Genomic DNA, 22,537 nt, shown 5'->3' with positions numbered 1-22,537 from the left:
AATAACTCAATATTCTATCCTTGGTTCTGTTATCTACATCTGGGAAGGATGGGTTTTGAATTCATCTAATAACCTTAAAGGATATGCTCTAATAAAATGACAGTGTTTCATTGTTATTCTTTTTCACCTCTTCCTACAAGAGTCCCCAAAATGTTAAGTGAAAGTGCTTGTCTTCTGCCCTTTGATATTCTAAATTTCCTAAATTATAACAAATAGAAATGTTTTTGCTTTGTTTTAATTAATATTTTCCTATAGGTATATGTTCTTAAATTTTCAGTTCCCCTTTGGCTGTCCATTTGACTAGCAATGGCCTCAAGCCACTGGGAAAGAACATTGTGAGATGGCCTGTGGTTTTTGTAGCTTCCCCCTTCCCCCGACAGAAATGAGCCCCAAAGTACAAGAGCTCGGTCATAATCCTCTGTACCAGAGGTGCTATTCACTTACCTGCAAAACTTCCCAAACACCTGAATTCCTGTCTTAAAACTGTAACTGAAGAATAAAAGAGCACCAGGACCAGAGAGGCACAGGAAGGGCTTCCAACAGCTTGGCAACCCCAAGGGCCGCCCCTCCCTCCCACCTAGTGCCATTTCTCACTTTGGCCTTACCTCGCTGGGTCTGGGTAAATTGGGTGCTCTCTGGATCCTGCTCCATCATAACGGGATAATGAAATGAGAGAAGACTCCAGCAGCCTCCTAGCAGAGATTAAAAAAATGGCAATCATCCCTGTCAATTACCAACTCAGAGGTCATTCACAAGGGAAATGGGGGAGAGGTAAACAACATCCCCCTTTGCAGCCAGCTAACATCTATGATCTGGAACCTTACACTTTCTACTAGCTAAGTATGTAAAAACATAAAGAGCTATAGAGAGCTCCCATATTAGGTGTGTCTATTTGTACTGTGCTGAAGAGTATTCTTTGGTGAGAAATCATGTCTTAGAAACATGATCTTTTTCTGCTTACAGTGCAACTAGTAGACAAATACAAGGCTAAATTCAACATAGGAGGGAAAAGTAGGCATATACATAGAGATTATCATGTGGTGCCAATGTTTATCTTAACATTTAGTTCCTCCATATCAGCAAAATCCACATTCCCATTCTGCTCTACCTATACCATTTTGTGAGGAAAAAGTACTCTTAGGGATCAACAAGATGAAATATACACACTTCTCATGGAGCACTCTTTGGATGCCAGGTAATATGCTAAGTAAGTACTTCACATGTACTTCTTTCTTTAAAGCTCACTGCAACCTGGAGAAGTGGATTTTATTAAATACATGAGAATAGTGGGCCTAGCAATTAAAATATGTGGCCTTCTGGCAAACAACTATTTTGCATCAGTGAAGGCCTGTCTTCAAATCTCTATATTGTACTTCAAGACCTTCCACAGCTAAACTATAATTTATCCCTGCTGAGCAACAGACACTAGCAAAGAAGGGAGATGTTCTACCACTCAGCTCCAGCCAACTGTTCCAAACTACAATGAAGGCTCAATATTGCTGGCTCTCTTCCTACTCTGTAAAGGTAGCCAACAAAGACAAAATAAATAAATATAGACATACATACATACATACATATATACATACATACATACATACATACATACATAAAGGTAATCAGAAATCTGGACTTTTTTTCCCCCAATCATAGGGCTTGAACTCAGGTCTGGCACTGTCCCTGAGCTTTTCTGCTCAAGAATAGTGCTCTATCACTTTCAGCCACAGCGCTGCTTCAAGTTTTCTAGTGGTTAACTGGAGATAAGAGCCTCACGGACTTTCTGGCCCTGGCTGGCTTTGAACCACAATCCTCAGATCTCAGCCTTCTGGGTAGCTAGGATTACAGGAGTGAGCCACTAGTACCCAGCTGAAATCTGGACTTCTGTATGAAATCTTCTAGTTGTTAAATTTTGGCTACACAATAAGGATCAGTTAAAAAACACCTCATATATATGACCTTCCTGGTCTACCATGTTTGCTATCCTGCTTCCCAATAATATTTATGCACTGGGAGCCAATGAAGCTCCTATCTTAAAATGTTTCAAAGGAAGTGGTTTCAGAAAAAAATGCATATTGTTCCTCTCTAGCAGCATCTTGCCTGGCTCTGCTAGGACCAAGGTCTCCAGCTCCCTGTCAGACTCTTCTTTAAAGGAGGTCTGGACAGCAGCTATCAAGCATTTTCAATTGAGTTAATTCAATTTAATGCTATTAAAACTAGCAGGCTTAGCCGGGCGCTGGTGGCTCACGCCTGTAATCCTAGCTACTCAGGAGGCTGAGATCTGAGGATCGCGGTTCAAAGCCAGCCCGGGCAGGAGAGACCGTGAGACTTCTATCTCCAATAAACCACCAGAAAACCGGAAGTGGCGCTGTAGCTCAAGTGGTAGAGCGCTCGCCTTGAGCTGAAGAGCTGAGGGACAGCGCCCAGGCCCAGAGTTCAAGCCCCACGACCGACAAAAAAAAAAAACAAAACTAGCAGGCTTTAGGTATAGTCATGTGCAGTCACTTTATCCTAGAAACTGGCATAAAGAAGCATTTTCCCCAAATCAGACTATGGAAGAAACACAGCCAAGGCCCTAAAGAACTCTGCTTTCCAACTTTTCTGCAGGGCTTCTCCTGCAGAAAACAAGACCATATGTCCACTCTTCTAACAAATGGAGCACTGAACGAGAACAGACAATATAACTCAAAGAAAGAAAAGAATAAAAATACATCTTCCTGATTGAATGCCTAAGTCCTCAGTAATATCATTAAGTTTACAGGAACAGAAAGGTTGTGCTTTTTGGAACTAAGATGTGGCTCAAATGGTAGAGAGCCTGCTGTAAGTGAAAAAATCCAAGCCAGGGCCAGTGTCAGCATTATTATTATTTTATTTTTTGGTCTGAGATTGGGACTCAAACTTGGTACGTGATGTTTTTGCTCACTGGCTAGTGCTCTATCAACTGAACCATGCCTCCAACCCCAAGTGCCAGCATTATTTTGTTGGTTGTGGTACTTGAACTCAGGACCTGGGATCTGTCCCTGGGCTTTTTTGTTCAAGGCTAGTGCTCTACCACTTTGAGCCACTTCTGGTTTTCTGGTGGTTAACTGGAGATAAGAGTCTCCTAGCCTTTCCTGCCCTGGCTAGCTTTTAACCTGGTGATCCTCAGATCTCAGCCCTCTCAGTAGCTAGGATACAGGCGTGAACCACCAGTGCCAGGCCAGTGCTAGCATTATTTTAAAAGAAGAAGAAGAAAAAGAAACGAAGAAGAAGAAGAGGAGGAGGAGGAGGAGGAAGAGGAAGAGAAGAAGGAGAAAAAAGCTGTGTTTCATAAATACTAAAGCATACTTTTATACATTCTAATATATCATAATTTGGGATCAATCTTGTAACTGCCACTTTTTCCTTCTTTAAGACAAAAAATAATGCTTATCTTTCAGCCTTTGAAATAGAAGATGCTTGCCCTAGGGGAAAATGATGCATAGACTAGAGAAAAAAGAAAAACTTTTGAGAAGTATTTATTCAGTATGTTTATGTCACATTTTAAAAATTAATTTATAGCCAGGTGCTAGTGGCTCATGCCTATAATCCTAGCTACTCAGGAGGCTGAGATCTGAGGATCACAGTTCAAAGCCAGCCCAGGCAGTAAAAGCTGTGAAACTCTTATCTCCAATTAACTACCAGAAAACTGGAAGTGGTGCTGTGGCTCAAGTGGCAGAGCACTCACCTTGAGCTGAAGAGCTGAGGGACAGTGCCCAGACCCAGAGTTCAAGCCCCATAACCGACACCCCCCCAAAAAAATTATTTTTAACCTGGTGCTGGTGGCTCACTCGTGTCTTTTTTTTTTTTTTTTTTTTGGGGGGGGGGGGGTCCGGTCGTGGGGCCTGAACTCTGGGCCTGGGTGCTGTCTCTCAGCTCTTCAGCTTAAGGCTAGCGCTCTACCACTTGAGCCACAGCGCCACTTCCGGCTTTTTTCTTTTTGCTTATGTGGTGCTGAGGAATCGAACCCAGGGCCTCATGCATGCAAGGCAAGCGCTCTACCCCTGAGCCACCTTCCCAGCCCCTCCTGTAATTCTAACTACCAGAGATCCAGAGATCTTGAGGACTGAGGATGGAGGCCAACTAGGGAAAATGCATGCAAGACACCTTCTTACCCATAGCTGAACTCAGTGGTGCATGTCATCCCAGCCAATCAGGTGGCTGAAGTCAGGAGAATGCGGGTCTAGGGAAACCCTGGCAGAAAAGTTTGCAAGACCTCTTCTTAACAATTGAGTTCAGTGGTGTATGCCTGTCAACTTAGCTACAACAGAAAGTACAAATAAGAGAAGTAACAACCAGGCTGACTTAGCCAAAAAGACCAGAGCCCAAAAGGGTAGAGGCATAGCTCAAGTGGAAGAGTGCACACCTAATAAGCAAAAAGCCCTTAGTTCAAACCACAGAACTAGAAATTAACTGGTATATAAAAACATTAAATTGAAAGTTGGTGAAGCACCTTGCTATGTTTCAATATTTGGGTTAAGTTAAGCATATCTCTTTAAACATATTTATCTGTTAAAATCTAATTTTCTGAACTATATAGTACATTATTGTTACTATAGTCACCCTCCTGTGCAACAGCAATGAGAATTTCCTGTTAGTAATTATAACTTAGTGTATTCATTAATCAACCAATGTCATTTTCTACAGTACTTATTCATTACTAATAAACTAGTTCCTTAAGATCTAAGTGAGAGTTAAAAATGGAAGGTCTGGGAACAGCTGTCTACCCTAGAAAATTCGTAAGACTGTTCCAATCCCTGGATTTAGTCCTGCTAGCTCTAAACCCTGTTGTTGTATTGCCCTCCAAATAGCTGCTTAGTAGAGGCCTTTTGATGAGAAGCACCCTCCAGAATGACCAGAACACAGCCTTATTCAGTGGTTTAGCCTGAAAATGTTAAGCTAGAAGGCAACTATTACCCCTACTACATCAAGGCAGTGACAGCACTGAGAGATTCTGAGAGAGCTGTATTAGGGAGGCTATAAAGGTTTAAACAACTTCCATTTCCATGATTCCATCTGATATTCCTGCAAAGTCTACTTCCCACCCTAACTTCCTATCTTAATTAGGAAGACATTTAAATCAGAGTAAACTCAAAATATTAAGTAAACTTTGTCTCTAGGGAGTCCTTGCTGAGGACTCTGTGCCTACTTACTATACAATCTTTTGGCACCAACTGCTCCACAAATAATGTAGTGGGCCTAGAAAGCCACATATACAGCACTTTAACTGCTAATGCACAAAATAAAGAAAACCAATCAGGACGAATAGTACTACATCACACATACAGATCACGATGAAACACAAATTTCTTGCATCATGTGGAGTTAAAACAGACTTCTTCAATTGATGTCAAATAAAGAAAGAACTATAGTTACTAGACAAATAAACATCATCACCACCACTACCACTCCTAGCACCTCAGAGAAAGATCTTCCTCTCCTAGTGTTAGCTTCTTGCAGAGAGCCACCTAGTAAAAAAGGCCATGAGAAAAATGGAATGGGGTGGCAGCCATGTGCCTTCTGCTCTGGCCCCCACAAATGGGATTTTGATAAATGCAATTTGATAATCTGAAATCAGGAAGGGCAGAAGGGAGGCGTCAGATAAACTTGTTCGGGCTTGAAGCTGACATTTCATTCTGACCTATAATCTCAATTTAGAAATGTTTTAAAGAAGCTCTGATGGGGGGGGGGGAGCTCCTTTCTTTTTTCTACCAGCTTATCTGGTTCATTGTCTATACCAATGATCGCTAAACAAAAAGTAACTAGAGCTATGCTATTCTGATCTGCTACAGAGCAGACAGAATAATCAAAAGCCTTTCACCAATAAAAGTATTTTGTAAAAGTCTGGACCACTATTATATCAAACTGTACACTGCCTTGTATATTGAATATGTAAGAAACTTCAGTATTGAATTTTTTTGGGGGGGGGGGGGTTGTCCAGTCGTGGGGCTGAACTCTGGACCTGGGCGCTGTCCCTCAGCTCTTCAGCTCAAGGCTAGCGCTCTACTACTTGAGCCACAGTGCCACTTCCGGCTTTTTTTCTTCTTGCTTATGTGGTGCTGAGGAATTGAACCCAGGACCTCATGCATGCAAGGCAAGCACTCTACCACTGAGCCACCTTCCCAGCCTCAGTATTGAATATTTAAAAACATTCAATACCTAAAACATAATGACAACAAATATAACACAAAGAAAATTAGCCATAAAAGCGTAGACATATTTATATATAAACATACTTGTATAGAGAGCAGAAGAAAATGACAGAGAAGAAAACACAAAATGTTAACAATTGGGAATGTGAGTTTAAAAGTATATGAAAATTTTTGTACTATTTTTGGAATTTTTCTGCAACCTGAAATTAAAACAAAAATTAAAACATCTAACCCAAAAATCTAAAAATATTGAAATTCTGTATGTAGATAATCATTTTCTTCTTTTCAGTTTTCTTATGCTAGTTCTGGGTTTGAACTCTGGGTCTGGACACTGTCCTTGAGCATTTTTGCTCAAGGCTAGCACTGTGCCACTTGAGCCACTCTTCGACTTCTAGCTTTTTTGGTGGTTCACTGACTATAACAATCTCATCAACTTTCCTGCCCAGGCAGGTTTCAAACTGTGATCTTCAGATGTTAGCCTAGTGAGTAGCTAGTATTACACACGAGTCATCAGCAACTAGTTTCTTTAATATTTGCTTCCCTCATTTATTTCTAAGATAATATTTCATAATCTTCCAATAGTGGTCAATTGTGTTGTGTATGATGGTTGTCAGTAAAATGCAATTACTTCAAGTAGATTCACACTGTCATTAAAGATATTATTTCTGTTCTTTTTTAAAAAATAATAACACCTCTGTTTGAGAAAGAGCTAAAAATTTGTAATTTTAAGTAAAACTAGTTTCCTAAACTTTAAGAAATCATGGTCATGAAAACTTTTATAACTTAAAGTTTTTTTAAATATTCAAAATCAGGGTGTTCTGCTGGGTGCCAGTAGTTCCAGCCTGTTATCCTAGCTACTCAGAAGGCTGAGATCTGAGGATCCCAGATCAAAGCCAGCTCAGACAGAAAAGGTCTGTGAGACTCTTATCTCCAATTAACCACCAGAAAACTGGAAGAGATGCTGTGGCTCAAGTGGTAGAGCACTAGCTTTGAGATGAAGAGCTGAGGGACAGTGCCCAGGCCCTGAATTCAAGCCCCACAAATGACAAAAAATAAATAAATAAATAAAAATTTTAAAAAATTCCTTGAAAGAAAGCTGGGCATCGTAGCTGGCACATACTCCCTGGCTACTTAGGAGGCTAAAGCAGAAGGATCAGAGTTAAAGACAAGCCTGTGCAATATAGCAAGACCCTGTCTCATAAGAGGGGATAAGGAGAGTGGCTTGGCAAACCCTGGATTAACAAAATGGTTTTTAAAAAAATTACTACAGAGTCATAAGTGTATTGAAACAATAAAGTAACAGATACACAATTTAAATTGTAAAATTCCTAATACTATTTTGAACATAATAACTATTTGTTCCCTCCACTTATTACTTCCAGTATTTTCAAGGTGTTCTCTGTATTACCTTTAATAACTAGAAAGACAATAATAACCGAAGAAAACTGGTCAGGGCAAATGAGATGGATCATCTAAAAGAAAAAGCTTTCACTTCAAATTTAATAGATATCAGTCTTTGAAGAACAGCAAGTCTGGGTGTTAGTCTAGACAGAATAAACAAGCCAATGTCAACTCCTCCTTAGTAAACAATTATACCCTAAAGACTGCTTCATACTGGTTGTCAGATCACAGAGAAAATCAATACCCTAAAGCAAACAAAGTTGTTCAGACCTTCTGCAACCAGTGGAAACAACTGTCAGAACTCAACAGCCTCTACATAGAAACTAAGATGCCACTAATGTCCTGTGCCTAAGGCATTATTTCCTTACCTGGTTTCAATGACTGGGTGGCATCTGCTATACAATTCAAGACAGCCAAACTCAATTCCCTTCAGCCTAGAAGATAAAATCTAAATGCCTCAGCTTGGTACCTAAACCTTTGCAGCAAAATTTCTCATTATTTTTAGATATACTATATGCACTATCAGCAGTTTTCAAACTTTTGGTCTCAGGACTCCTTAAACACTATGTGAACCCTGCTGTGGCTCACACTTATAATCTTAGCCACTTGGGAGGATTGGGTTTAAGGCTAGCCCTGGCAAAAAGACTTCTTCTCAACCAATAGCTGAGTATGGTGGCTCACATCTTTCATCCCAGCTACTTGGGAGGCAGAGATCATAAGAATCGCAATTCCAGGCCAGCCTGGCCAAAAAAGTTCACAAGACCCCATCTCAGCAGAAAAGGCTAGGCATGAGGTATATATTTGTTATCCCAGCTATAGCAGGAAACAAAAATAGGAGAATTACCATCCAGGACAAATGTCTCATCACTACACGTTGAAAAGAGGCTGGAAATATTACTCAAGTGACTAGCCCTCTGTTCAAACCCTAGTCCAGGAAAGAAAGGAAAGAAAGGAAGGTAGGACGGAAGGAAGGAGAAAGTAAGAAAGAAAGAAAGAAAGAAAGGAAAGAAAGAAAGAAAGAAAGAAAGAAAGAAAGAAAGAAAGAAAGAAAGAAAGAAAGAAGGAAGGAAGGAAGGAAGGAAGGAAGGAAGGAAGGAAGGAAGGAAGAAAGAAAGAGGAGGAAAGGAGGAGGAAGAGTTAGAAGAGGAGGAAAAATACTACTAAGGGTCCTAAAGAGGTTTTGTTTACATCGCCTCTATTTTACCAATATTTACCATATTTAAAACCACAATTATCAGGGTTTTGGTGGCTCATGCCTGTAATCCTAGCTACTCAGGAGGCTGAGATTTGAGGATAACGGTTCAAGCCAGCCCAGGCAGGAAAGTCTGTAAGATTCTCCAATTAACCATCAGAAAACCAGAAATGTCATTGTGGCTCAAATGGTAGAATACTAGCAAGCCTTGGGCTGAAGAGCTGAGGGACAGCGCCCAGGCCCAGAGTTCAAGTCCCATAACCAACAAAAACAAAAACAAAAACCAAAAAACCCCACCACAAATAGTAAAACTAAGATTTTTCTTTTTCGTATGTATGGTACTAGGTTTGAACACAGGACCTAGGTTAGCTATTCTGTCAGCCACACAGCTGAGAAATTTTTTAACAAATGAGCACAAATTCAATTGGAAATCAGAGTGATAATCTTATTACATGTCATGGAGCCTCTAGAAAACTCCACTTATACATCCATAAAGAATGAGACTAAAAAGATAAAGAACATTTCAGCATTGTTATAAAAACAGCTTTGGCTACTGGGATTCCAGACCATACTTGGAGAGCCATCTAAACACCATCACAATGGTACCTCAGCAGTATTTATCTTGGCCAATTCTTCTTTCTGGAAAATTCTCCCCCGTCTCTGCCTATAAAAATATTTCAAAGTTCTAGAAGTGGCGCTGTAGCTCAAGTGATACAGTGCTAGCCTTGAGCTGAAGAGCTCAGGGTCAGCGCCCAGGCCCAGAGTTCAAGCCCCACAACCACCACCAACAACAACAAAATTCAAAGTTCAAATATTTGATTCCTCCAACTAGAAACTTAAGTCTCTCAATATGCCCAAAGTATTCTGTACCTCTCTTAAGAAGCTTGCTTCCAAGTAATCTTACAAGCATGTCTTTCTTGTCCCTACTGATAGATTACAAGCTACATGAAGAAGTATATTTGTTCCAAGACATCTTTTTATCCCCATCAAAACTCGCATCTAGTTGTGTGCTCGTTCGGTATGGGCTGGGGACCACTTTTGTGAAGCAGCAGCTGAGGAGACTCTAGTGTCTGCCATGGCCCATGAAGAGCCCAAGAAAGGAGTCAAGACTGAGAACAATGATCACATTAAAATTTGAGGTGGCAGGGCAGGATGGTTCTGTGGTGCAGATTAAGAGGCATATACCACTTAGTAAACTAATAAAAGCCTATTGTGAACAACAGGGTTTGTCGATAATCAGATCAGATTCTGATTTGATGGGCAGCCAATCAATGAAACATACCTGAACACTTGGAAATCAAGGATAAAGATACAATTGATGTGTTCCAGCATCAGACTGGTGGTATCTACTAAAAAAGGGAACTTGCTACTATGCTCCAGAACTTTGTTCTTAAGACAAAGAATATGTTCTTAGTTAGAAAACTAAAAGTTCTTACTTTACTCAGGTAACTGTAACCCCTTTGTATAGTATTTTTACAATTAAAAAAAGGGGGGCGGGGGGAGGATGGGATGGGAAGGGGAAACAAAGGAGGAGGCTACAATGCTTGATAAGAAATGTACTCATTATCTTGCCCATGTAATTGTAACCCCTCTGTACAGTATTTTCACAATAAAAAAAAAAAAAAAGAAATGACACACTCAATGGGAAAAAAAAAGAAAACTGCAATTTGGTTCCATCAAATCCTGAGTACTACAGTATTGCTTTCACTATTATTTCATTTTCCCCTTTCCCATTCCTTTATTGTACATAAAGTAACTGGTATATGTGTCTAAGCATATTGCTTTTCTTTTTTCGTTGTTTTTTTTTTTGTCGGTCATGGGGCTTGAACTCTGGGCCTGGGCGCTGTCCCTCAGCTCTTCAGCTCAAGGCGAGCGCTCTACCACTTGAGCTACAGCGCCACTTCTGGTTTTCTGGTGGTTTATTGGAGATAGGAGTCTCACGGTCTCTCCTGCCCGGGCTGGCTTTGAACCTCGATCCTCAGATCTCAGCCTCCTAAGTAGCTAGGATTACAGGCGTGAGCCACCAGCGCCCGGCTTTTCGTTGTTTTTTAAAACTAAATGACCAATGGTTTATTTTGATTGACATCAAATGAAGATGAGATTAGGAAAAATACTGGTTCTGTGAAAATATCACCCTTCTCCGTTCATGGCATGCTCATTCAGCTTTTATCTTTATATTTCAGTAAGTTATTCTGCTCTATTTTAACCAAAAAAAAAAAAAATCCTTGCGGGCTGGGAAGGTGGCACAGTGGAGTACTTGCCTTGCATGCATGAGGCCAAGGGTTCGACTCTTCAGCACCACATAAGCAGAAAAAGCTGGAAGTGGAGCTGTGGTTTAAGTGGTAGAACACTCGCCTTGAGCTGAAGAGCTGAGGGACAATGCCCAGGCCCAGAGTTCAGGCCCCACGACCACAAAAAAATAAATAAATAAATATCCTTGCGTATCTTGTTTGATTGCAGAATTTTAATGTTTTCATTTACCACTGTAAAACCAAGGACACTGTGACACTTTTATAACTTTTTTGTACATAGGTGTTATACATAGGGCAATCTGTCTTTAAGTAGGGGTTAAATTACTCTTTCTAAAAAAATCCTACTTTTCCCTTCAAGTCGAGCATATTGTTATTTAAATAAACTTCTTGTTTTAAAAAAAAAAAAAACACAAAACCTCACATCCAGCTCTTTTTCACTATATCATGCCTACCACCATGCTCAGCTTTTTCTGCTGAGATGGGGACTGTAAAGTTTTCTGCCCAATCTCTTCTGGAACCATGATCCTTATGATCTCTGCCTCCCAAATAGCTGGGATGAAAGATGAGAGCATCACCATACCAGCTATTAATGGCTCACATCTGTAATCGTAGCTGTTTAGGAGGCTAAGATCTAGAGGGCTGAGGTTTGGAGCTAGGCTAATCAGAAAAGTCTACAAGATTCCTTTTCCACTTAACCAGCAAAATGCTGGGTTGGACCTATGGCTATAGAAGTAAAGTGACAGCCATCTACAAGAAAGCCAAATGAAAGCTCAAGGCCCTTAGATCAAGGCCTGGTACCAAGACACAGATCCTAGCCCCATTTCAACCAATAAAATGCTGGGCACAGTGGCACAGACCTGTCATTCCAGCTACTGGTGAAGTATACATAAGGAAGACTGCAGTCCAGGATGGCCTAATGAAAAAGTATGACCATGGAAGTGGAGTTGTAGCTCAAATGGTAGAGCGCTCACCTTGAGCTGAAGAGCTGAGGGACAGCGCCCAGGCCCAGAGTTCAAGCCCCACGACCAACAAAAAAAAAAAAAAAAAGAAGAAGAAGAAGAAGAAAAAAAAGAAAAAGTATGACCTTACTCAAAAAGTAACAAAGCAAATGTATCTAAGGGGAGTGGCTCAAGAGGTAAACCACCTACCAGCTTAGCAAGCACAAGGCTCTACATTAAAGCCCCAGGACCATACAAATTAAGAAAACACACACACACACACACACACATACACAAACAAAAACACTCTCACATTCTAATTAACATGTAATAGGAGACCAATATATACCTAAGCAAATGAATCAGCAGGTTCAACTAAATTGAAAAGAATAACCAAGAAGGTCTATCTTCTTGGTTTCAATTCAGGATGCTAGGTGTCCAAACTCATACTAAAATTCCTGAAGAACAAAGTTTTCAGGAACTGTTTATATCATATGTCTTCCCTCTGGCCACTTAAACCACTCAGATTAAAGTGCTGAGATAGCTGTCATGAAAAGTGCAATGCAGCTTGGTCCTGGGAGGCTCATAAGTTATAAAGTCAGCGGCTGGATACTTGCTGGGGAAACTACCACCAATATACCTATACTATGTGTTGCCAAGAGACCTCAGAAGAGAAAGTCAGTGTTTGGAAGGGAGAAAGGGCCAGAGGCCAAAGAACCTCCAATGTACTGTGCTTTCTTCATTTCTAAATCTTGTTCAGCAAGTACCAGATCTCTGTCTTGGAGCATGCATGGGCTGGGAGATGACAAGCCCTTATTCTTTGTTAAAAATAATTGTGTGTTCTGAAACGACACCTCTATTATGATTTCCAAATTGACATCTCTGCTTTAAAGCTGAAGTATCTAAGCCTCCCCATTTCATACACTAGCAATTATCGCTCAAGTTATCCAATGATAGGCACTCATCTGATCTCTGCAGGGCCCCCCAGTTCTAGGGGTACACTTGGAGCACATAGTGCACACGTCAGCAAAGACTGGCAGGCAATTCCTACCCCTGCTGAGGCACAGACCAAGGCAAGGTGACACTGCTAAAAGGCTAAACTGGAGGGGTGGGAGCAACACACTATGAAACATAGTGCCTGCGGTATAGATCAGCCTTTATTACTGTCATCAAGCATAAACTAGTGATGAGGCTCAAAACAATGCCTTTCAATAAAAAAATTTCAAAGACAATTTTCTTTTTGTTTTGGACCTGGGGCTTGAACTCTGGGCATGGGCGCTGTCCCTAAGCTTTTCTGCTCAACGCAAGCTCTCTACCACTTGAGCTACAGTGCCTCTTTCAGTTTTCTAGTCATTAATTGGAGGTAAGAGTCTCACGAACATTCCTGCCTGGGCTGGCTTTGAACCATTATCCTCAGATTTCAGTCTCCTGAGTAGCTAGAATTACAGGTGTGAGCCACCAGCACCTGCCTTAAAAGACAATTTTACCAAACAATAATGTAGTAAAACACTTGGTTAGAATAAAAGAGGCCCTGAGTTCAACTGCCAGTCTACTCCTCTCCTGTCAAATATTCTGTAACATATGATAAATACATCAGAGCACAATATATCACACAGATACCAACAAGCAAGAGGCTGGAAACAATTTATACATAGTATGCAACTGTATAACTAACTATATAAAACAGCCTTGTCTGGTACATCAGCCAGACCCCTCATGGAACATCTGTCCCTCTGTTGTTAGGTATAAATTTATAATTTAAAATAATTTGGTTTGCATGTAAGTCATAGCCCTAAACTAATCCATATGGATATCTTTACTTTGAATTTAAATCCATTTTCTATGGAAGGTTTGGAAAGTCTCTTCACAGACCCAAGACTCATTTTTAATTCAGGGATTTAGACTAGAGGCTTTTCATGGAGGAGGATAAGAGAGAGAAAAAAAGAAAAAGAAAAAGCTACAGTTAATTCTGAGGCTCTCATGAACAAGTCCCATACACTATAGTTGGGACCCCTAAACTTAAACCTTATTTAAGAGGGAATATTGCTGGGCCTATAAAATCCCAACACTCAAGAGACTGAGACAGGAGAATCAAGAAGTGTTCAAGGCCAGGAGGGGCTACATAGCAAGACTATTTCAAAAAAAAAAAAAAAAGATGCAGTTATCATAAACTGATTTCCCCAAAATCAACATACACTTTACAGAATTCCATTACACTGGCTTCTCAGTTAAACTTGATTCAGAATAGGAGACAAATCCTAAAAAGTCTAAAAAAGTTATGTTGGCAGAGCTGTTTAGTACTTCAATATCAATGTACCTGTAAATATCTTTTAATATGATTTTTCATATCCATATCCTTACCTGAATTTTTAAAGCCTTTGACTAACAGCTTTTCATTGAAAAATGATAGGCTCTTTACCCTATCATAAAGCAAATATTATATAATAGGGCCACTTTTAGGAAGGCAAAGAGTAGTAAATGAGTAGTAAACGTGGAAGAAGGAAAGCATAGTGAGCTATTTATTGATCAGAAGCAAATAGTTAGCTTTCCTAGCTTAAATCTGTTCATGTAATGAGGCTTCTGGAGTCTAGAAATTGAAGGGGAAAGACCAGCTGGGTCCCCCAAACAATCTTCAACTAGCCCTTGAGCTAACACAAAGTTCCAAGTATCGTCATTTTTTCTTATATCCAAGATTCATTCTGAACTGCTTCTGAATGACATCTGATTTTCACTGATTTGCCTCTGGGGATATACTACTTGTCTTTTGACCTGATCTTGACTTCAGCAACCACTGATTCCTTTGGGGCTCAACATCTGAGACTCCACTAGAATAATTTCTCTCCCATTTCCCTCAGTCTATACAACATAAAATTGTTCTAAGTGACACTGAAAGTACAAGTTAATAAAGCAACTGTGATTTCCATGCTCCTCTCATGCCTAAAAAAAATCATTTGTTAAACATTAATGTCCCCCAACATGTCAACCAATACTATCCTGATGAAGATTAACTCTGCTAAGTCTGGAAAGCATTTAATTCCCAGCTTGCTAAAAAAACCTGGGCAGATCTCCCCTTGACTATTTTTAGAAAATGTAAATTGCCTCCTTCTTTTAACAACCACTAATGCCTATAATCGCAGAGATCTGAATGCCTGCTGAATCGATACCTGTATACCGCTTTACCCAGCTGTATTTTATTTAGGGGACTCATAGACAAAAGAAAACAAAGCAAAAAAAAATACAAATAAAAGGTATGATTTAAGAGAATCAGAACCAGGCAGTACTATTATAACTATTAAGGATTAAGACGGAGGGTTGGGATTGTGGCTTAGTGATAGAGTGCTTGCCTAGCATGCATGAAGCCTTGGATTTGATTCCTCGGTACCACACAAACAGAAAAAGCCAGCAATTTCACTGTGGCTCAAGTGGTAGAGTGCTAGCATTGAGCAAAAGGAGCTCAGGGACAGTGCCAAGGCCCTGAGTTCAAGCCCCAAAACTGGCAAAAAAAAAAAAAAAAATTTAAATGGTTTGAAGCCACTGTCAATTCTTTCCAAAGTATCATATTAAAACAACAGCAAGAAGCCAGGCATTGGTAGCTCAAGCTTATAAACCTACCTCTCAGGAGGCTGAGATCTGAGGATCGCAGTTTGAAGCCAGCCCAGGTAAGAAAGTCTGTGAGATTATCTCCAATTAAGCACCAGAAAACCAGAAGTGGCGTTGGGGCTCCAAGTGGTAGAGCACTAGCCTTGAGTGAAAAGGCTCAAGGGCAGCATCCAGGCCCTGAGTTTAAGCCCCACAACCAACCAAAAAAAAAAAAAAGCCAGCAAAATCAAAGGGCAGTAAACCACAAAATACTTTATCAGTGGTTTTAAATAAAGAAGAAAGTTCCAAGCTGAGTGCTGATGGCTCATGCCTGTAATCATAACCACTCAAGAGACTGAGATCTGAAGATCATGATTCAAAGCCAGCCTGGGCAAGAAAATCTGAGACTCTTGCCCCACTATTGACAAAAGAAAAAAGAAAAAGAATTCCCAAAGGGTGGGCTGGGAAGGTGGCTCAGTGGTAGAGCACTTGCCTTGCATGCCTGAGGCCCTGGGTTTGATTCCTCAGCACCACATAAGCAAAAAGCAAAAAGCCGGCAGTGGCACTGTGGCTCAAGTGGTAGAGCGCTAGCCTTGAGCTGAAGAGCTGGGGGATAGCGCCCAGGCCCAGAGTTCAGGCCCCAGGCCCGGACCCAAAAAAACAAACAAACAAAGAATTCCCAAAGGGACATTTGACAATTTCTGGGAACATTTTGGGTTGTTGCAAACAGGGTTGAGCAACTGCTACTGACTTCTGGTAGATAAGGTAGGAATATCCTACAATGCATAGAGAGTTGTTGCAGTAACAAGAATTATCCATCCTGCTAAATCCAAAATGTTAGATGATACGACAAAACTAACAGGACTTAAGAAACAAAGAACTCCCACTCATCTGGTTGAACCACTACTAAATATCCCCATGCTGCTGATCACATATATGGTATATAACATGTGAACACCGTTATATGTTACAGACTGTGATAGACAATTTGCTCCAGGAAAGTTAGAATGAACTTGTGACTTTAAATGAGCATCATTATTCCACAATACTGTGAATTTCCGGAAATTATGTAATCACTTAATCACAATCAAAAAAAAAAAAAAAAAAAGAACCTCGGGGAAGGGAGGGAGGGAGGGGATGGTAGGGGGAAAACAATGGAGGGGGTAACTGTTCAAGAGGAAGTGTACTCATTACCTCACTCATGTAACTGTAACCCTCTGTATAGTATCTTTACAATAAAAGAAAAAAAAAATTATCCATCCCAAATGTCAATAGTACTGTTGAGAACCTGTTGTTCTGACAAATCTTAATGGTTTAAATGATCTAAGTCTAATAAAAAGAAACACTGATTAAATAGAATAGCAAGCAATTTTGTTTCTGAGGTTTAGAATCAGGCATACTACAATTTAAATTCCACCCTGTGTAACACTAACTTGAGGGAAGGGAAAACGCCCATCTCACAAGATTTTTCTTTTTCTTTTTTGGTGGTACTGGGTTTTGAACTCAGGGTGTTAAGATTTTAGTAAAAAAATAAATTTAAAAAAATTTTAGTAATTTTTCAAGTAGGCTCTGAAGTTTCTGCCTAGATAGAGATTCTTCTATCTAGCTATGGCCTTCTGAATAGCTGGACTCACAGGCTTATCACCAAGCCCAGCTTGCTGATTCAGAATGGATCTTGAGGACTTTTCTGCCTGCGCTGGCTTCAAACCACAATCCTTCTGAGCTCCTCCTCCTGACTGGATGCAATTACAGATATGCACCAAACAGCCAGCAAGATCTTTATGATTAAGTAAGAACATATGAACTAGGCCCCAATGGCTCATGTCTATACTCCTAGTTATTCAGAAGACGAAGATCTGAGGAACCAGGTTTGAAGCCAGACCAGATAGTAAAGTCCACAAGACTCTGTCTCCAATTAACAAGTAAAAAGCCAGTCTGGAGCCATGGCTCAAGTGATGAGCACTATGGCTGAGTGAGTACAAGATCTTACGTTCAATCTCCCACAGTATCTTCAAAAGGGGAGCAGGGAACATACCATAGGACTAAAGCTATAGCTCAGTGGTACAGCACCGGCCTAGTGTGTCCTGGGTTCAATTCCTAACACTACAAAAAAAAAAAAAAAAAAAAAGTACAGAGCTAGCATGTAGTACACTGTCACTTCTGGAAGGCATAAGCTGCTATGTAAGAACTTTGGCTAGACTGAAAGAGCAGCCAAAAGGAAAGACAAGCCCCTACATGGCTTGTTCCCTCTCCATGTAGTGTCAGGGGCTTGTCTTTCCTTTTGGCTGCTCTATCAGTGTCTCAATTGCTAAGCCCCCAGATGGCTTTAACTTTCCCATTGAGCCAAGACTATCCAAAACCGCACAAATGAAAATAAAATGATTTTCAATCACTAAGTTTCTGCATATTGCCTAATATGTATCAAAATCTGTATATCAATGAAACAGTTCATCTTGTATAACTTTCAATCTAATGACAACAGAAAGTCCACAAGTTGGGCGTTAATGGCTCACATCTATAATCCTAGCTGAGATCTGAAAAAATCGTATTTCAAAAGCCAGTCCAGACAGGAAAGTCTTTGAGATTGTATCTCCAACTAACCAGAAAAAACGTCAGACCAAAGAAATGGCTCAAGTGTTAAGAGTGTGGGTCAACCCTTTTATTGCCTTTCATGAGGGTAGAGATGCTAAAATTAAAAAAGTAAAATAAAATAAAGCAAATAAATGAGCAAAAAAAAAAAGTGTGGGTCTTGAACAAGAAAGTTGAGTAATGCAAGACCTTGAGTTTAAGTCCCAGTACTGCCACAACAAAATGAAATAAGACCACAAAGTTAGCTTATAGCCCCCAAGTAACATTTGTCCTCAAAAAAAGCTTAACTACAAAGAGAGAAGGGGAAGAAGAAAGGGAAGGAAAGGGGAGAGAGGGAAGGAAAAGGGAGGGAGAATGAGGAGAGAGGAGAGGAGAGAAAAGAGAGTGATGAATAGGAAGAATATTTGCAAATAGATGGTAACATTATAACAGTACAAACTAACTCACAGTGTATAAAGCATGAGATCCCAATATGGGCCAGAAGGGTCACTATCAATTGAGAAAGACTTGCTGCTCTTTCCTACCTATCCTAATTAGGCTCTGCATCTTACAGTAAAACACTTGAGCCATAGCTGTCTCCCTCTCAGTGTAAAATGTGGCATTAGAACTTGGGTAATTAAAGCTATCTGTACTTTCTTCCTTATCTGGAGGTAGGACAAATCATTTAAAGAAAAGAGTACAGGAAGCCAGAGGAGGATGCAGTGATGAGTGCTTGTACTGTGGCTATTTGAGAAGCTAAAGGAGAAGAGTTTAAGAAGGTTAAAGGAGTCCAGGAGTTCAAAGCCAGCAGCCTAGCAACACAGCAAAACCCTATCTCCTTAAAAAAAAAAAAAAAAAAAAAAAAAAAAAACAGGCGCCAGGGGCTCACGCCTGTAATCCTAGCTACTCAGGAGGCTGAGATCTGAGGATCATGGTTCAAAGCCAGCCCAGGCAGGAAAGTCCATGAGACTCTTATCTCCAATAAACCACTAGAAAACCGGAAGTGGTACTGTGGCTCAAGCAGTAGAGCGCTCCCCTTGAGCTGAAGAGCACAGGGACAGCGCCCAAGCCCAGAGTTCAAGCCCTACGACTGACAAAAAAAAAAAAAAAAAAAAGTAGAAAGAATTAGAATAATATCCCATTTGTTTGCTATGGACCAAATAACATTCTGTACTATAGTTTTAAAATAGAAATACTTTTTAACTGTATTTTTTTTTGTCTTTTCTTTTTTGGTACTGGGGATCGAACCCAGGACGTTGCACTTGCTAGGCAAGCGCTTTGCCACTGAGCTACATCCCAGCCCTAAAATAGAAATACTTTTGTCTGTCAAAATGACGATTCAGAGTAACTAGCCTTGACAAAACCAGGTCTTATGCTCCTTTTAAAAAACACCTAACTGGCTGGGTACTGAGAGCTCATGCCTATAATCCTGGCTATTCAGGAGGCTGAGATCTGAGGATCACAGTTCAAAGTCAGCCAGGTGATAGAGACAGAAGGTGTAAATATGTGAAAATGTATAGAGGAAAGATAATGAGACAGCAAAAGGAGTTATATTCATGCCTTCTCTGATGCACCTAAGAAAAAGAGTGCAATGTCAAGAAGTTAAAATTCTCTATAAAAGATCATACTTTCAGCCTGTATTTTTTTCTTTTTTCTCTTTTTTTGACAGTCCTGAGGCTTGAATTCAGGATGAGCTGAGCTTCAAGCTCAAGTCTAGCACTCTAATACTTAAGCCACAGTGCCACTTCCATCTTTTCCTGTTTATATGGTACTGAGGAATCGAACCGACCCAGGGCTTCATGCGTGCTAGGCAAGCACTCTACATTAAGCCACATTCTCAGCCCCAGTCTATATTTTTTTATGTTTCTATTTTTATTTATTTATTTATTGTTGGTCCTGGGGCTTAAACTTGAGGTTTGAGTGCTGTCCCTGTGGTTTTTGGTTGGTTGTAAAGCTAGCACTCTACCACTTGAACCATAGCTCCACTTTTGGCTTTTTCATGGTTAGAGATAAGAGTCACAGACTTTCCTGCTCAAGCTGGCTTTGAACCATGATCCTCAGCTCTCAGCCTCCTGAGTAGAATAACAGGCATGAGCCACTGACACCCAGCTGTTACAATTTTTTACTTCTGCTCCAGTTTGATTTTACCTTCCTGGCAGGTAACACTCAAATCATTTGTTTATACTCTGTCCAAGATGCTCTGCTTGCAAAAAGAGAAAAGCTTTTTTTTTTTTTTTTTTTAGGTTGGTTGTGGTACTTCAACTCTGGGCCTGGGCACTGTCCCTCAGCTCTTCAGCTCAAGGTGACTGACTACTCTACCACTTGAACCACAGCGCCACTTCCATTTTTTGGATGGTTAATTGGAGATAAGAGTCTCATAAGGAATTTCCTGCCTGAGCTGGCTTTGAACCTCGATCCTTAGATCTCAGCCTCCTCTATAGCTAGGATTACAGGCATGAGCCACCAGAGCCTGGCTAAGAGAAAAGTTTTATGTAGTTCATTTGAAAAGTCCAAAAGAAGGTTGCTTTCACACTGTGTAACCTGACAAAATGGAGATTTGCTCTCCTCAGGTGAGCCCCACCCAGCAAATTAGCTTGAAGCCTCCTCTTTCCCCCTTTGGAAACAGAGGAGGAGTTTCTAATCGGTGCTATTTAAAAAAAAAAAAAAAAAATCAGGCAGCTTCTCAGGTGAGGGGGCTGTCAGCATGTCAGCCCACAGCCAGCAGGAGAGCCTCTTTGGGTGAAGCAGGCAGGATGAAAGGGGTGGAGGCCATGTCCAGTGCCTCCCCCTGGTGGAACCACATGGCAGGGCACCTAGGAAGTACTAGTCCATACCTAATTAACATCTTTTGCTTGAACTAATGTGATGATCATATACACAATATTTAATTTAAATAGGAACCTTAGTATAGACTAAGGAATTAAGAAATTCATACCTAAAACAGGCACCAGTGGCTCATGCTTGTAATCTCAAGGTAGGAAAGTCCACTAGAGTCCATCTCAAAAAAAAAATTTTTTTTTTTAAAGGCTAGGTATGGGGCTGGGAAGGTGGCTTAGAGGTAGAGTGCTTGCCTAGCATGCATGAAGCCCTGGGTTCGATTCCTCAGTACCACATACACAGGGGGGAAAAAGTGAATAAATGAAAGAAATAAAATTAAAGGAAAAAAAAATATTTAAAAAAAAAAAAGGCTAGGGCCGGGCGCTGGTGGCTCACGCCTGTAATCCTAGCTACTCAGGAGGCTGAGATCTGAGGATCGCGGTTCAAAGCCAGCCCGGGCAGGAGAGACCGTGAGACTCCTATCTCCAATAAACCACCAGAAAACCGGAAGTGGCGCTGTAGCTCAAGTGGTAGAGCGCTCGCCTTGAGCTGAAGAGCTGAGGGATAGCACCCAGGCCCAGAGTTCAAGCCCCACGACCGACAAAAAAAAAAAAAAAAAAGGCTAGGTATGATGGTACAAGTATGAAAAAACTAGACATGACAATACAAGCCTGTCATCCAGGTATAGTGGAAAGGAAAAAACAGGAACATTGTGGTTCAGGTGCATGCCTCAGAAGGAATCAAGACCCTAACTCAAAAATAACCAGTATATGGCTAGCAAAACCAGTGCAGAGCACCTGCCTAGCAAAAACAATCCCCTGAATTCAAACCTCACTATTAAAAGCAAAACAGAAGGAAGGAAAAAAGGGAAGGAGGGAGGGAGGAAAGGAAATTTCACTATGCCTTGCCAAGGAGTGGTGGCATATGCCTATAATCCCAGCATTTACAAGGTAGAAGTTGGAGAATATAAAGTTAAAAGCCAACCTAGACTAACCAGTGACACCCTGGCTCAAATTTTTAAAAAGTACATGCCCTGACTAAAGGAACAACTACTTAATTCCCTGTTGATTGTTATGAGGCAAATGCAAGCAAGTGTTGCTAGATTTTCTAATTTTTTCAAAAGAATCCCAAAATATGAATTTATGTGGAAATACTAAAAATTTCTGAAACAATGTTTGGGCCAAACATATCTGAAGACTATTCATAATCTCTGGATTAACAGTTTCACTCACTAAAGCAGAATTTTTTCACTCAAACATATTGTCAGAGTACTCTAAGAAGGAGTAGAAATAAGATGGACTTAATGCCCTCTACTAAATAAATATTAAGAAATCCAAGCTGGGCACCAGTGGCTCATGCCTGTAATCCTAGTTAGTTAGGAGGCTGAAATCTGAGGATCATGGTTCGAAGCCAGACCAGGCAGAAAAGTCCTGGTGAAATTCTTATCTCCAATTAACTATTCAGAAACTGGAAGTGGTGCTGTGGCTCAAAGTGATAGAGTGCTAGCCTTTATCAAAAGAGCTCAAGGACAGTACACAGACCCTGAGTTCAAGCCCTGCAACGGGCCAAAAAAAATTCCCTTCTTTCAGCTCTAAGGGCTGGGACTAACCACAATAAGCAGAACAG

At 40.6% G+C, this 22,537-nt stretch overlaps 1 protein-coding gene across 7 annotated transcripts in view; it reads right to left on the bottom strand.

Annotated features, from left to right (window-relative positions):
• Ambra1 (autophagy and beclin 1 regulator 1) overlaps positions 1 to 22,537 on the bottom strand; it is a 221,610-nt gene that overhangs the window by 142,549 nt on the left and 56,524 nt on the right. For 3 of the 7 annotated variants that reach the window (XM_070032455.1, XM_070032458.1, XM_070032460.1), the window contains one exon: positions 606 to 692. The exons of the other annotated variants lie outside the window; for them this stretch is intronic. In XM_070032455.1, coding sequence (XP_069888556.1) covers positions 606 to 692 — 87 coding nt within the window. The remainder of the gene's footprint in view (positions 1 to 605; positions 693 to 22,537) is intronic. 7 annotated transcript variants of the gene reach the window in all.

The sequence above is a fragment of the Dipodomys merriami genome, unplaced genomic scaffold (genome assembly GCF_024711535.1).
Source record: "Dipodomys merriami isolate MVZ:Mamm:240054 unplaced genomic scaffold, mDipMer1.0.p SCAF_21, whole genome shotgun sequence".
NCBI classification, from domain to species: domain Eukaryota; kingdom Metazoa; phylum Chordata; class Mammalia; order Rodentia; family Heteromyidae; genus Dipodomys; species Dipodomys merriami.
Note: the sequence above shows the minus strand (reverse complement) of the source record. Positions and strands in the feature narration are given on the sequence as shown.